We start from the raw sequence: 16,541 nt of genomic DNA on the forward strand, positions 1-16,541 counted from the left end.
GGGCCTATAGCTTACTGCACAAACCTCATTGCTACAGTACTGTTTTCAATTGGTTAATGTTGCATAAGCTTACGTTTTTTAAGTCATGTAAAAAAAAAACCCTGAGCGGTAGATCTCGGCTTGCATTTTGACTTAATGTCACGCCCTGGCTCTGGGGACTATTAAATGTTGAGCCAGGGTGTGGATTTTCTATTGTTTAGTTATCTAGGTTTGTGTTCTAGTTCATGTATATCTATGTTGGCCAGGGTGGTTCCCAATCAGAGGCAGCTGTAGCTTGTTGTCTCTGATTGGGGACCATATTAGGCAGCCTGTTTGGCACTGTTATTTTGTGGGATCTTGATCCGTAAGGTTTGTTGTTTAACCTAGGACTTCACGTATCGTTTGCTTTGTTGTTTTGGTTCGTGTTGTACATTTAATAAAGTATGTACGCCTATAACGCTGCGCCTTGGTCCGCTTCATCTTATAACGATCGTGACACTTAAAGTGATCTTGACAAGGAAAAGGTTGGTGACCACTGTTCTAGTGTTTTCCCTGTTAACACTATCAACGTTTCCCTTTACTGTGGCAATTGTGATCGAATCAATGCAATATTAGCCACTTTCAATGCAACATATCGGAACAAAACAAACTATGCAAGAGATTTTGTTGTAGGCAGAACACATCGGAGCAGGACTCTATTGCATTGACACGTACTACTCAGCCCGTACTCTACACAGACTGGTGCGGCATAAACAATCAGAGCTGCAGTAGGCTTATATGCAAATAAACCATTTGCCATATATGGATCTGTGCCATTTACTTTGAACTGGACTGTGTTTACAGCATGAGCGGTCGTGAGTAGATGTGCTTGTTTTGAGATCAAAGCGAGAGCTGCATGTAGCCACGTGTGCACATTTTGTTAATATCCTTTGCTAGTTAGTGAGTTATTAGCCCAGTTATAGATAATTTGTAGTCAGCAATAGGGGAGTTATAGCTTCCTACAAGAGCACAAAAAGTGCTATACATTTCTAGACATCTTTGAAAAGCGAGTCAGGTAAAGAGCTTTTTGTTTTTGTTTTAAAGGGGCATTTTGAGACAGGCTTGAATAAGCTAAGTAGCCAATAGGCAGAGGGTAGTATAATTTGTCTGATTCTCTGTAATAATGGTATGAGAATAAAAATGCATTTTATTTTGTAAAGTGGTTTCTTGCATCAAACAACACAACAACATTTTCAGTCACCTTCTTGTCTGAAGGACAAGTGGATAAACAGGTTAATGTCAAGCCCTGCATGTTTTTTTTTTTTTGGCAAAAGTCACATGGAATGTAGGCCTACATTGAACACCACGCATTGGCTGCTACTGTAGGATGAATGATAGAACAGCTATTTCCATGTTAAAATATTATGGGATGCATTTTCTCCATTGTTTTTGATGGTAGGCCACTCTGGTAGGCCTACATTATGATCAAATAGCCACAGTAGCCTACATGGCCACTGTTAAAACTGTAACTTAAAGCGGGTACAGCCTCAGTGTTCACAGTAAACGCGAGCTGGAAGATGCACAGAATTTTCACAATGTTCAAGTTTGCAATCAGCAGACCTGAAATCTGCTCAGTGCTGAAAAAAATTAGAGGGAACATTGCTTGTAGGTATACATATTGATGGCAAAGTGCCTGCGTGTCATTATGTACACAGAACAGAACAGAGAATGACCCTCTCCACCTATAGAGGTCGCCTGAGAGACAGAGCGGGGCGCTTCAGACCCTTCAGTAGCAGCCCTGCACTGCTCACAAAGCCCTATCACACTGCTGTTAAAGAGACTGCACTTGACTAGCTGATCCTACTTGTCACTATGCAAGAGTGATAAAAGGGAAGTCATTCAAAGACTCAATTCAGAACCTGGCTAAGTGATGCAAATAAGACCTTGAATTAGATGCAGCTCTCTCTCTCTCTTTCTTCCTGCCTTAACAAGGCTCCAGTCAGCTAAAAGCAGAACTCTGTCTATGCATCACACAGCATCAAGTCTCTTCTCAAAAGAAAAGGTAATGAATTGTGTGAGCAATGTCAATGTCATTGTTTTCCGTGATTTGTAAAGAAACTTTTGCTAGTTCATTCATTAAAAGACAATAGCACATTCTCAGTGGAGCGGAATCGAAGCTTTATTATGTAAAAATGTGACTCACTGGGAGAGTAAGAGGTATTAATAGTACTGTACCATATTCTGCTGCCTCTCCTGGACAACTGAGTCTTTTGTTTGCTCATATGAAGGGAACCCTTAAGGCTTCATTAAAACCAGATCAATATGCCTGTGGCAGTGGATGGCAGTTTATAGTGGTGGTGGTGGTGTGTGTGTGTGCGTGTGTGTGTGTGTGTGTGTGTGTGTGTGTGTGTGTGTGTGTGTGTGTGTGTGTGTGTGTGTGTGTGTGTGTGTGTGTGTGTGTGTGTGTGCGTGTGTGTGTGTGTGTGTGTGTGTGTGTCTGTCTTCCAAGGTTAGGTAGCCTCGCCAGAGGGAGAACAGTAACCAATTCAGAGCCGTGGGGAAGGGACAATTTACATGCAATCAATAACAGTTGTTTTAAAGCAGAGCAATCAGAAGGCTGTGTTTTTAGGTCTCTGTTTCTGCTGGTTGGTTGATTGGCTTGGCTTGTACTCCACAGAGTAAAACTCTCAACACTGGGCTGTCAATCATCACTGTCGGGGGGCAGGGGTGGGGCAACAGAATGCCTCAGTCAGCAGTAACCAATCCCAGCACCAGTGGGACATGGCAGAGCAAGAAGAGCAGGCGTTCTCCTAAACCAGTAACAACATTTCTCTTTCTCCAGCTACACAGAGCATAACGCCTCTCTCTCATCACATACAGACACGTACGCATCTCAGCTGCCAGGAATGACAAAACCTCTGATGAACGAACGCCGGCAGGCCCAGTGGAGCGAAACTCCTCACTATCTCACACCACAGCTCACACTACAGCTCACACTACAGCTCACACCACAGCTCACACCACAACTCACACTACAGCTCACACCACAGCTCACACTACAGCTCACACTACAGCTCACACCACAGCTCACACCACAACTCACACTACAGCTCACACCACAACTCACACCACAGCTCATACCACAACTCACACTACAGCTCACACCACAGCTCACACCACAGCTCACACTAGAGCTCACACTACAACTCACACTACAGCTCACACTACAACTCACACTACAGCTCACACTACAGCTCACACCAGAACTCACACCACAGCTCACACCACAACTCACACTACAGCTCACACTACAGCTCACACCACAGCTCACACCACAGCTCACACCACAGCTCACACTACAGCTCACACTACAGCTCACACTACAGCTCACACCACAGCTCACACTACAGCTCACACTACAGCTCACACTACAGCTCACACCACAGCTCACACTACAGCTCACACTACAGCTCACACTACAGCTCACACCACAGCTCACACTACAGCTCACACTACAGCTCACACCACAGCTCACACTACAGCTCACACCACAGCTCACACTACAGCTCACACTACAGCTCACACTACAGCTCACACTACAGCTCACACCACAGCTCACACCACAGCTCACACCACAGCTCACACCACAACTCACACTACAGCTCACACTAGAGCTCACACCACAGCTCACACCACAGCTCACACTACAGCTCACACCACAGCTCACACTACAACTCACACTACAGCTCACAATACAGCTCACACCACAGCTCACACTACAGCTCACACTACAGCTCACACCACAGCTCACACTACAGCTCACACCACAGCTCACACTACAGCTCACACCACAGCTCACACTACAGCTCACACCACAACTCACACTACAGCTCACACTACAGCTCACACTACAGCTCATACCACAGCTCACACCACAGCTCACACCACAACTCACACTACAGCTCACACTACAGCTCACACCACAGCTCACACTACAGCTCACACCACAGCTCACACTACAGCTCACACTACAGCTCACACTACAGCTCACACTACAGCTCATACCACAGCTCACACCACAGCTCACACCACAACTCACACTACAGCTCACACCACAACTCACACCACAGCTCACACTACAGCTCACACCACAGCTCACACTACAGCTCACACCACAGCTCACACCACAACTCACACTACAGCTCACACTACAGCTCATACCACAGCTCACACCACAGCTCACACCACAACTCACACTACAGCTCACACTACAGCTCACACCACAGCTCACACTACAGCTCACACCACAGCTCACACCACAGCTCACACCACAGCTCACACCACAGCTCACACTACAGCTCACACTACAGCTCACACTACAGCTCACACTACAGCTCATACCACAACTCACACTACAGCTCACACCACAGCTCACACCACAACTCACACTACAGCTCACACTACAGCTCACACCAGAGCTCACACTACAGCTCACACCACAGCTCACACCACAACTCACACCACAACTCACACTACAGCTCACACTACAGCTCACACTACAGCTCACACCACAGCTCACACCACAACTCACACTACAGCTCACACTACAGCTCACACCAGAGCTCACACTACAGCTCACACCACAGCTCACACCACAACTCACACCACAACTCACACTACAGCTCACACTACAGCTTACACCACAGCTCACACTACAGCTCACACCACAGCTCACACTACAGCTCACACTACAGCTCACAGAGCCTGAATCGACAGTAAGCAAATCATTTAGCACCAATAAATGAATGTGTCAGATAATACTAAGTCAGGGAGTTTGGTGGACTTCAGGGCCCCTGCTGTATTCCCAGGGTCCCATGGGGGAGATTATATGACAGGGGACCCTGGGGAGGGGGGCGGGGGGGGGGGCACTCTCACGTAGCAGTAAATAAGGCTTTTATGTGCCCCACTATTGACCAGGAGCACACCAATTAGAGGGGATTGCATTGCTGCGTTGCTACAGTACCTGGGGGAGAGAAACAGGTGTAGGGACGGGGGCTGCAGAGGGCCCATAAAACGCCTGGCTAAATGTAATTGGACCCTTCAGCGATGAGGACAGGGGCGCTGCAGAGGAGAGCTTGGGTCACTGCTGAATTAGGCCTTTCTGTGGGCTGGGGTGGGGGGGGGGGGTAGAGTATCTGGTAGGAGATGATTAGTGGGACTTCTCCAAAACAACACCTCTGGGCATTTTGGAAGTTCTATCAAGAGGAAACAGAGAGAGTGGTCTATACACTGAAGTAGATGTATCCGATCACTGCAGTGCACCGTTTCCTTTATTCATGCTTCAGCTTCTTCTCCACTCCCTCCTCCACACTCCTAATTCATTCAGAGGTAATAGAAGTAGCAGTGGAACCCTGTACCCAGTCTGCCGTTACACAGCACAGTTAGAATCAATCATGTCTGAAGAAAACAGCCAACATGGGCAAAAAAAAAAGCCAAACAAGTATTTTAGTAGAAATACACAACGTCTATTTTCATGTCCTCTCTCTTGTGAGATCAATAGTGGAATCTCATAAGGTCCACATCGGGGTCAGTCTAACAGTCTGGGGACAGATTGCCTTTCACTCTCTGCATTCACTGGTGCATATTCCAGCCCAAATTTACCCTCCGCAATTTGGGCACTTGTCCATGCAAGCAGCACTCTTATTATAGGCAGTGTGGTGTACCCATGTTGGTTTGGGGTCAGGAAGAGTGCAAACATGTTTTCCTTTGACTGAAAACTTAATTTACTGATCTCAACTGCAATTGTAGCCCATCCTGGATACATATCACAGGAGGCTGCTGAGGGAAGGACGGCTCACAATAATGGCTGAAACGGAGCGAATGGAATGATATCAACCACGTGTTTGATGTATTTGATCCATTCCACCTATTCCGCTCCAGCCATTACCACAAGCCCATCCTCCCTAATTAAGGTGACACCAACCTCCTGTGCTGGATACAGAGAGGCTGCTGAACTCAAGAGAGACTTTCATTTTATTGATTTGTTTATTGTCTTAATAATATGCCATTTAGCAGACGCTTTTATCCAAAGCGACTTACAGTCATGTGTGCATACATTTTTACGTATGGGTGGTCCCGGGGATCGAACCCACTACCCTGGCGTTACAAGCGCCATGCTCTACCAATTGAGCTACAGAGGACCACAATTGGAAAAAGGTTTCAATAAAATTTGTAGAACTGTTCTGATAATATAAAGGATTCTGCTATAGTGAAACAGTGTTGTGACAGTGGTTTGTCCTGAAGGACAGGGAGGGAGGAAAGTGATTAACGGCCAATCAGTGAATTCATTAGTAGCCTCTGACATTGCATTGTACTTTAAGAGTGCCTGTATGTGTGTGTCTGTGTGTGTAAGATCAGGATGAAGAAGCCTGAGTTAACTCAGTGCAGTGTTTTTCTCCATTCTCTCTGCAGAAGAGCAGGAGGACTGAGTGAAGATGCCCCACACTGCCAAGCGGAGTAGCCAATCCTCTACTGGCTCTGTTTTCCCATAATAACATTGAAAAAGACATTGAAATTGAAATGGCTGCAACTGGGTGTCTGTGCTACATGCCAGACAAATGGAACAGGGCTTGTGTGCCAGCATCACTACTCAGCTGCTACCCTGGTCCTTTCAATTTTCCCATCCACCTATGTTAGCCAAAGAGAGTAAACAATGACTTGTTCTGGATAAAAATAGGATAACCTTCAACAAGGAGTCCATTAGGAACACATGTTATTACTGAGAGACTGTATTATATTCAGGGACTACAGGAATGAGGTGGATTTCAGAGTCACCAGTTCATGTTTGCTGGCTCTGACATAGTTATAGAAATAATAGTAATAGTCTTACAGGGCGCTTGTTGTTCCTGCTCTGTGGGCTCCTCTTCAGTCTTCAGAGGTTGACCTTTGATCTTGTAGACCAGGGCCAGCAGACGACCTTTAATAGACGTGTCCTGCTCCTCATCATCTTCCTCCATAGGGATTCCTACACAAACACACAGCACAGAAATAAAACCAATATCCCACTCCTGGACAAATATTGTTTCCTAGGGGTCAATCTAGCAACATATTTCAGGCGTATCACAGGTTTTCTTTTGCTACTGTTATTTTTTCCTCTGTGTCTTTCCTTTTTATTTCCCTGCAGTCACCATTCTAAGGTGCTGCTTTAGGTCAGAGTAGTGCAGCATGACTGTAGAATACATTACATTGGTATAGTATCCCCCCAGGACAAACTCTTTAATTATTTAGCAAAACATTCAGACGGCATAGCAATCTGGAGAGGCAGTGAACTATAAGACATCTGCAGATATAGAGAAGCCTTCCATTTTGCAGAGAAACACACAGGAAGCTCTAATACAATATCCCCCAGTAACTTGTTGTGTATGTTTTCTCCAGGCCTACTTGGACAAGCATTGTGTCCACTTTGCTGTAAGTAATTACATCTGCAATGCTGGCATTTTTGTTTTCAATTAATTCCACAGCTCATCTCTACGGTATCATTTTCCCCCTCAGGCCATGTGATCTCCAGGTCCAGAATGGTCATATAAAGCCTGATGGTGTTCTTTACCACAGTGGAGCCGCAGCTCGTTGTGGAAGTCATAGAGCTCCTCCTGAATGTCTTCTGGACACGGGCAGTCCTCCCCCGTACTGAAGTTCAACAGCATGTTAATCTGAAACACACATAGACTGTCATTTAGACCACATAAATGTAGTATACAATGGCCCTACACACTTTATACATAGATAGCAATAGCAAGTATGACAAAGCTTGTGTGCAGTGATAGAGATTGAAGGAGCCAGGTATAAAGTCATTATAGTTTGTGAAAAGTGCTGAAGTGAGCAGGGAGCTGTGACCCTGAAGTACTGTGGATGAGATGAGGGAATGAGGTGTCCTTCCCTCCTGTCTGGCAGGGCCGGGGGGGATGGGTCGTAAAGAGCCCTGGTAAACCTGAAGTGACAATGACACAGCAGACAGGGATGGATTCCCATAGCCTTGAGGCTGGGCAGCGAAGGGACATGCTCAAATGAAAGATATTTGGGGAGCTGATAGACTGTTATAGAGCTGGTCACTAAGCCTCTCAGTCACTCCGGGCCAGCTGTGCTCTCTACAAATGAAAGAACCCAATGACACAAAACCAAAGGGAAAAAGAGGAAATCAATTACCCATGAATGTGGAAAAATGACTGAACACTCCCATAACTCCCCCCAAATACTCTCTTTTTAGTTTAGAGTGGAGAGGCGGACAGAGGGCCACTTGGAGGTTTATGAGAACAATGTGCCCTTGTTGCAGTGTGTATGTGTGCACACGCTCGCTTAGGAGCAGCAGCCTGTTCTGTGTTAATGTGTAAACTCTCCTATCTAATACCAATGTAACAAGGTTAACACAAACAGATGTCTGCAGTCATCCCAGTCCTGATGAAGTGGGCAGCATTTCAAAAAGCCTAACTCAATTACAGAGTTACGGCCACATCCGAGAGTCTGTGAATAAAAATGCTTGCCTGTGACTTTCTCATACTATGACTCTACAGGAGGGAGATGATAAACTCACCATAACCTACATCATTAACTACGAGGACATTTTAGGTTATTTCTACTTCAGCGTGTACCTGTTCTTGGGGAGGGGACCGGAACTCCTTGGTCTTCTTGGCGGTGACAGCAGCAGACATGTTGAGGGCCAGCATCAGCTCGTTGTACCTGAACTTCTGGTTGTACTGCAGCTTGGAGACAAAGCTGTCTGAGAAGGACACGATGGCCTCAATGCGATGCTTCAGCTCACAGTCACAGAAGTAGTGCAGAAGCTCACACATCTACGAGAGAGAAAAACACACAGAGACAATCTGTAAGCCTCCACATATAATATAATCTGGGATTTGGACACACAGACACTAATGACACATACTGTATCTGAATGGACTCATGAGAAGAGAAAGCACTGATATAGAGACATTACATGGTTGAGTGACTTTGGAATGGACTATAAATGTCAGTGCATTTTGCAGAGCATGTGATTGAAAGACTAGCTGAAGCAGTGTCTCAGTCTCAGTGGCCATGTTACCTGTCGTTTGACTGGCTCAGGCAGCCTCTTCTCCAGTAGACCTTTAATTGGCTGCTTGGCATCTTTGGCCACCTCCTCCTCCCCAGCCTCCACCACCTTCTCCTCGGCACCTGTCAGCCCCTCCTTCTCCGTGGCCTCCATCACTGCGGCGGCCGCCTCCTCGTGGTGCTCCACAAACACGTTGGGGTCGATGAGCAGCAGGATCTTATGGACGTCCTGACTGCCCAGCACGCCCATGGTGAGCAGCGTGCCAATCAGCCTCAGGATGGGCACAAACTGGTACTCTACGCTGCCCCCTACAGGGTCTCTGATGTGATGCCCACCGCCCTGCACGGCCTCGGTCAGCATGGTGATGGCCTTCTCCTTCAGGGCATCCAGGGGGATCTGGGGGCTGTACAGGTGCTGCTCCCTCTTGGTGCTGATGAAACAGGGAGGGTAGAAGTTGAGCCGGGGCTTCAGGGAGGTGCTGAGGCCCACGCCGGGAGGAGAGTGGTGCTTGGAGGCATCAGAGAACAGGCGGATACTGCGAGTCTCGGCGGTGACGGGGATGATGAACTCGTTGTTCATCATGAGGCGGGCCTCCTTGGCCGTCTCCAGATGAACACTAATCAGGACGTTGTAGAAGCCCTCACGCAGCATGCCCGACAGATACTGGTTGTCGATGGTGTCGAGCAGCTGGGATTGGTCTAGGTGGCTGCAGAGGGCGTGTGCTACACGGGTATTGCCCAGTGCACACAGGGCACAGTAGAGCTTCAGAGTGTGGTAGTGGAACTTCCTCAGGTCCCCCTGCTCAGACAGCTCCATGATGTCAACACACCTGGAGGGGAGGTCAATGGGGTTCAGTACAATGTTCAAACAGAAACAGGAAGTATACAGGAGCGCTTATGTCCTCAACCAGGGTGTGTGCTGTCTCTGTATGTGTGTGTACAGTCTGTGTAAGCACATTTAAATGTCTACCTGTTCTCCTCAGGTATGTGCACAGCCAGCATCTGCAGGGGCTCCAGACACTGCACCACCCAGCCGTGTCTCTCACTGACCCTGGCTGTCTCCACCTTTAGGAAGGTGTTGGGCATGCGGCTCCACAGCACTGAGTTGATGGTCTGGACGTCCAGCCTCGGAGGGCACTGAGGCACTGGGTTCTTATGCTCACTCTTAAAGATGGCAGCCGATAGAGGCATGGTGTTCTGCAGAGGTCAGAGTTCACACAGAGCGACGTTGTGGTTCGCACAGTCGATTGTATACCAGTAGAACCGGTGATAGATTGAACACACTTTAGGTCAGAACTGTATGTGTATAGTAGTGATTGGAATCGAGTTACTCTACCTTTATCTTGGCCAGCTCAAACTGGAAGAGATTGGGGCTGGTCGGTCGCACAAACACAGCAGGAAACAGCTTTGTGTTGGGTTCCACCTGGATAAGAAACAGCACAGTATTAACATAAGACGTTTGCAGACAGAAAAGGCGCAGTAATAGACGGTGAGAGAGCAGCTTGGAAGTGAAAGCAGTGAAAGTGCATGATGTTCCGTAGCTATCTGACTCGCTGTGTGTGTGTGTGTGAGAGTATGTGTGTGTGTGTGTGAGTATGTGTGTGGGTGTGTGTGTGTGAGTATGTGTGTGTGTATGTGTGAGTATGTGTGTGTGTGTGTGCGTGCGAGTGCCTATGTGCGTTGGTGTCAGGTCAGGCGTTGCTGAAAGAGACTAGGGAAGAGGCTGGCAGGATGACTCAGAACAGTTTAACAGCTCACCGTGTTTCTGCGACGGGAGAAATTAAGAAGATCATGCCCTACAAAGGGGAGATTTTGTTCTCTGTTTTGAGAGTACATACAGAGACAGCCAGACGCTGGGTTAAGAGCTGGCAGGCAGGACAGACAGCCCCTACCCTGCTGCCGAGCCCGAGGCAGGAGGACTGAGTGACTATTACAATGAGTAATGAAGAGATCAGCACAGAATAATATGTTTCTAGAAAATAGATGGTGTAGATGGTGTAGGTCTGATAAGAGGCAGACTGCATGATGAGACAGAGACTGTGATAGGAGAGATACTGTACAGAGAGACACTGTGTAGTTGGCTATGCAGTACCTGGTAGGAGGTGGCCAGCTCCTTGCCATTGACAGTGAAGGTCACCAGGCCAGTGGCCAGGTCAATGAGGCAGCCTATCTCCAGGTCCACATTACTGCGACTGGACGAGTGGCCTGAGCTGGTGGCATCCCCTCCCCACACCATGTAGCAGTTACTCCTCCTCACACTTGGGAAGGGGGAGGAAGGCAGAGGGGAGAGGAAGATAAGAAAAGAAGAGAGAGATGGGTGACTGATTAGCACTGATCATTACTGTTGATACCGACATGAGGATGAGGGTTTCCTTAACAACATGCTTACCTCTCGTGGACCCGCCCACGCTCATCTCCAAGGGTAACCGTCACCGTTCGGTTCTTACTGAGGTTGAAGTGGTTGCTATAGTAATGGTAGTCAGGGGTGACCCAGCCCACCCAAACGCAGGATGGATCCTGACCAGCGAACACCCTGACTGAGTAGTAGTACTGCAAGACAACATGGTGGCAAGTTAGCTTGATCTATAACACCTGTGTTAGGCCTACTGCTGCTAGGTAGCTCTCTCTCTGCTCTCCCCCTCCCCTCTGTCTGTCCTTGATTGCAGGAGTGAAGTCTGGTGTGCGGGAGTCAGGGTTCCAGCTGCAGCTCATTCACCATAATCACCTCAGCCTTTAAGACCCGGTCAAACTTTCCACTCATCGTCAGATCATAGTCAAGACAACCATATATTTGGAACCTGACTCCTGCCTCCGCTTCACTCCTGCCACCACCATCCTGCTCTCCACTATCGGGCCTCTCCTTTGGACTCACCACGGACACTAGGACATTACGGTACCACACCTGCCCTGACCTGGATCTGTACCCTCCCTGTAACCTGGACTTGCTCTTCCCCATTTATTGGAAACCTGGACTATTGAACATTATAATAAACCTGTTAAAACTTCTCTGGCTTGGTGTACTTGTCTGCATTTGGGTTCTATCCAGTTAAATCATAACAGTATGATCTGACCAACATGAACCCAGCAGACAGTAGCTCGGATACCACCCCAGAGTGCACTCAAATTTGGACTGCCATAGCCAATCAGGGCATTCTACTTGGCCAACATGATACCCTGTTTAAGACGATTGCTGAGGACAGTCAGGTGCTGCTTAATCAGGTTCAATTACTCACCAATCAAGTGTCTGCCCTTACTACCCCTTCAGCCCAGATCAGAGAGCCTTTTGTTCCTGCTCCAGAGCGCTATGACGGGAACATGGGAACCTGTGGCGATTTTTTGACTCAATGCTCGTTAGTGTTTGAACAACAGCCCCTCACCTACGCCTCAGAAAGAGCCCGTATTGCCTACCTTATCAACTCTACTAGCGGTTCCGCTCGTGCCTGGGGATCCGCGGTCTGGGAGAGTCAGTCGGACATTTGCAACGCTTACGTGGCCTTCACCACGGAGATGAGGAAGGTTTTTGACCACCCCGTACGAGGCAAGGAGGCTGCGAAACGGTTGTTTTCTCTTCGGCAGGGGGCTCGTAGTGTGGCGGAGATGGCAGTGGAGTTTCGGACTTTAGCAGCAGTGAGTGGTTGGAATGACGAGGCATTACAAGGAGTGTTCATCAATGCTTTGTCGGAGACTTTAAAAGATGAATTGGTGTCATATGATGAATCGCCTACGCTGGATAATCTTATTTCACTCACTATCAGGTTGGATAATCGGATTCGGGAGCGCCGCCGGGAGAGGAGTGTTAGTTCCAAGCAACCTGTCTGTCATCAACAAACTCCTCCCTGCATCGTCCCTACAAGAGAGCCGTGTCTTCCCGAGTCGATACGAGGAGCACTGAACCCGAGCCATGGAGGTGGGTCGTGCACGGTTGTCCTCAGAGGAGCGTGCACGTCGTATTCAGGCTCGGGTCTGCCTGTATTGTGGAGAAGCTGGTCATTTCGTTCCTTCCTGCCCAGTTCGTCCGGGAAAAGGGCCGGCTCATCATTTATGGGAGAAGTTTTGGTGAGCCGAGCAGCGGATTCTTCCTCTTCTCCCCGCATTCTGCTCCAGGCATCCCTCCAGTGGCAGTCCCAGAATTTCTCTGTTAGTGCGCTGATTGACTCTGGTGCCGACGAAAGCTTTTTGGATAGAGAGTGGGCTCAACAAATGGATTTGGAGACTGTTCCTATGGACTGTCCGCTGCAGGCTAAGGGTCTAAATGGACAATTGTTGACCCGCATTACCCATCAGACTGTTCCTGTTTGTCTTAGAGTGTCGGGAAATCATCAGGAGAACATTCAATTCCATATTATCGACTGCCCACAGACTCCCCTGGTCCTTGGTATCCCCTGGCTCATAAAACACAATCCACACATTGATTGGGTGACAGGTAGCATTGTTTCATGGAGCACATTTTGTCATGTGAATTGTTTGTGTTCTGCTCAGACTCCTGCCAGTACTGTGCCTCAACCTCCACTGGAGTCCATGGATCTTTCTGCTGTTCCTGACGTGTATCATGACCTGGCATCCGTTTTCTGCAAACACAGAGCTACTTCTCTTCCTCCTCACCGGCCTTACGACTGCGCCATTGACCTCCAGCCAGGAGCCCCGCTCCCCCAGCAGTCGCCTGTACAATCTCTCCCGGCCGGAGACGGAGGCTATGGAGAACTACATTCGGGACTCCTTGGCGGCAGGTATTATGCGTCCTTCCTCGTCACCTGTAGGAGCGGGATTCTTTTTTGTTGCTAAGAAGGATAAGACCCTCAGACCCTGTATTGATTACCGTGGACTTAACAACATCACCATTAAGAACAAGTATTCTCTGCCTTTGATTAATTCTGCTTTTCCCCTCCTTCATGGTGCTACCATCTTTACGAAACTGGATCTACGAAATGCGTATCACCTGGTGCGCATTCGTAAGGGTGATGAATGGAAGACTGCCTTCAACACACCCTTGGGACATTTTGAGTATCGGGTTATGCCTTTTGGGTTGTCTAATGCCCCTGCTGTTTTTCAGGCACTAGTCAATGATGTCCTTCGGGACATGTTGAATCGGTTTGTTTTTGTCTATCTGGATGATATCTTGATTTTCTCAGAGTCCTCCCAGGAACATGAACTGCATGTGCGCCAGGTGTTGCAAAGGTTGTTGGAGAACAAACTGTTTGTGAAGATGGAGAAATGTGAATTTCATGTGTCTGAGACCTCTTTTTGGGTTACATCATAGCTCAGGGGGAGCTGCGGATGGACCCAGCTAAGATCTCTGCTGTCACGGACTGGCCAGCTCCCTCTACCCGCAAAACAACTTCAACGATTCCTGGGGTTTGCGAACTTCTATAGGAGGTTCATCAAGGACTACAGCCGCATTGCGGCGCCACTCACCGCTCTCACCTCCATCTCACGACCGTTCGCTTGGAATGAAGGGGCCGAATCAGCGTTCGAAGAACTGAAACATCGCTTCGCCTCGGCTCCCATTCTGATGCAGCCGGACCCCGACCGCCAGTTTGTCGTGGAGGTGGATGCATCCGACACTGGGGTAGGTGCAGTGTTGTCACAACGTTCTCCTGAAGATAACAAACTGCATCCCTGTGCTTTTCTCTCAAGGAAACTTTCTCAGGCAGAGAGGAATTATGATGTTGGAAATCGTGAACTGCTCGCCGTTAAGCTGGCTCTCGAGGAGTGGCGACATTGGTTGGAGGGGGCGGAACAACCCTTCATCGTTTGGACGGATCATAAGAATCTGGCTTACCTCCAGTCAGCGAAGCAGCTCAACCCCCGTCAAGCCAGGTGGGCACTATTTTTTGGGAGATTCAATTTTTCTCTGTCTTACCGTCCTGGGTCACGCAACGTCAAGCCTGACGCCCTGTCTCGTGTTCATTCGGCTGTTGATACTGGTAGTAACCCTGAACCCATTTTGCCTCCTACCTGCAGTATTGCAGTCATCACATGTGACATCGAGGGGATTGTTAGACAGGCTCAACATCATCAAGCTGACCCTGGGAGGGGTCCTCCTAACCGGATGTTTGTCCCTGAGTCTGCTCGCTCCCAGGTACTTCAGTGGGCTCACTCGTCTCCCCTTACCTGTCACCCTGGAGTATCGCGGACCCTTGACTTTGTGCGACGGAAGTTCTGGTGGGCCACGATGGAGGCGGACACTCGAGCCTTCATTGCTGCTTGTACGGTATGTGCACGAAGTAAAAACTCCACCCAGGCCAGCGCTGGTCATCTACGACCTCTACCTATACCCAGCCGGCCCTGGTCGCATATCGCTATGGATTTTGTCACTGGACTTCCCCCTCATCTGGTAAGACTGTCATTCTTACGGTGATTGATCGTTTTTCTAAGTTCGCTCATTTTTTGGCCCTACCTAAACTGCCCACTGCCAGAGAGACGGCTGATATTTTGGTTGAACATGTGTTCCGCTCTCATGGTCTACCCACGGATATTGTCTCTGACAGGGGTCCCCAGTTTGTCTCCCAGGTGTGGAAAGCTTTCTGTAAAGCTTTGGGCATTACATCCAGCCTGTCCTCTGGATATCACCCCAGACCAACGGGCAAGCCGAGAGAGCGAACCAGGAGATGGAGACCGCACTTCGCTGTGTCACTGGGTCTAACCCTGGGTCATGGAGCTCCATGCTCCCCTGGGTGGAATATGCTCATAACACCTTGACTAACGCTTCCTCTGGTTTGTCTCCTTTTCTGTGTGCTCTGGGTTATCAACCTCCCCTGTTCCCTTCCCAAGAGAGGGAACTTGCGGTACCCTCGGTGCAGTCCCACATGCGCCGCTGCTGCAAGGTCTGGAGGAAGGCCAGGGTAGCTCTGTCCCGAGCTTCGGCGTACATGCAGAGGCAAGCCAACCGTCACCGGTCCCAGGCTCCCGGTTACTCTCCTGGTCAAGAGGTATGGCTGAAGTCACGGGACCTTCCATTGAAGGTGGAGTCGAAGAAGATGGCGCCTCGTTTTATAGGACCGTTCAAGATACTGTCTATTGTTAACCCCCTGCGCGGTTAAGCTACAGCTTCCTGCCTCCCTACGGGTTCATTCCACCTTTCATGTTTCCCAGATTAAGCCTGTGTCGGTTAGCCCTTTGTGCCCGCCCTCTCGTCCCCCTCCTCCGCCCAAGATCGTGGGTGGGGGTCCGGTCTACACTGTCCGGCGACTTCTGGATGTTCGCCGCCGGGGTCGTGGTTTCCAGTACCTGGTGGATTGGGAGGGTTATGGTCCTGAGGAACGTTCCTGGGTGCCCAGGAGCTTCATTGTGGATCCTGCTCTGGTTCGTGAGTTTCATAGGTTACATCCTGATAAACCCTGTCGGCCGCCAGGTGGCGTCCGTAGAGGGGGGTACTGTTAGGCCTACTGCTGCTAGGTAGCTCTCTCTCTGCTCTCCCCCTCCCTCTGTCTGTCCTTGATTGCAGGAGTGAAGTCTGGTGTGCGGGAGTCAGGGTTCCAGCTGCAGCTCATTCACCATAATCA

At 48.9% G+C, this 16,541-nt stretch overlaps 1 protein-coding gene across 2 annotated transcripts in view; it reads right to left on the reverse strand.

Moving 5' to 3' along the window:
* Nucleotides 1-16,541, reverse strand: part of LOC121539250 (ryanodine receptor 3) — a 144,213-nt gene that overhangs the window by 43,883 nt on the left and 83,789 nt on the right. For both annotated transcript variants that reach the window (XM_041847602.2, XM_041847601.2), the window contains 8 exons: nt 11,429-11,589; nt 11,132-11,297; nt 10,376-10,462; nt 10,010-10,236; nt 9,053-9,869; nt 8,604-8,804; nt 7,565-7,667; nt 6,848-6,982 (listed from right to left, as the gene is read on the reverse strand). In XM_041847602.2, the coding sequence (XP_041703536.2) occupies nt 6,848-6,982; nt 7,565-7,667; nt 8,604-8,804; nt 9,053-9,869; nt 10,010-10,236; nt 10,376-10,462; nt 11,132-11,297; nt 11,429-11,589 (1,897 nt within the window). The remainder of the gene's footprint in view (nt 1-6,847; nt 6,983-7,564; nt 7,668-8,603; nt 8,805-9,052; nt 9,870-10,009; nt 10,237-10,375; nt 10,463-11,131; nt 11,298-11,428; nt 11,590-16,541) is intronic.

The sequence above is a fragment of the Coregonus clupeaformis genome, chromosome 25 (assembly GCF_020615455.1).
Source record: "Coregonus clupeaformis isolate EN_2021a chromosome 25, ASM2061545v1, whole genome shotgun sequence".
Taxonomy (NCBI): domain Eukaryota; kingdom Metazoa; phylum Chordata; class Actinopteri; order Salmoniformes; family Salmonidae; genus Coregonus; species Coregonus clupeaformis.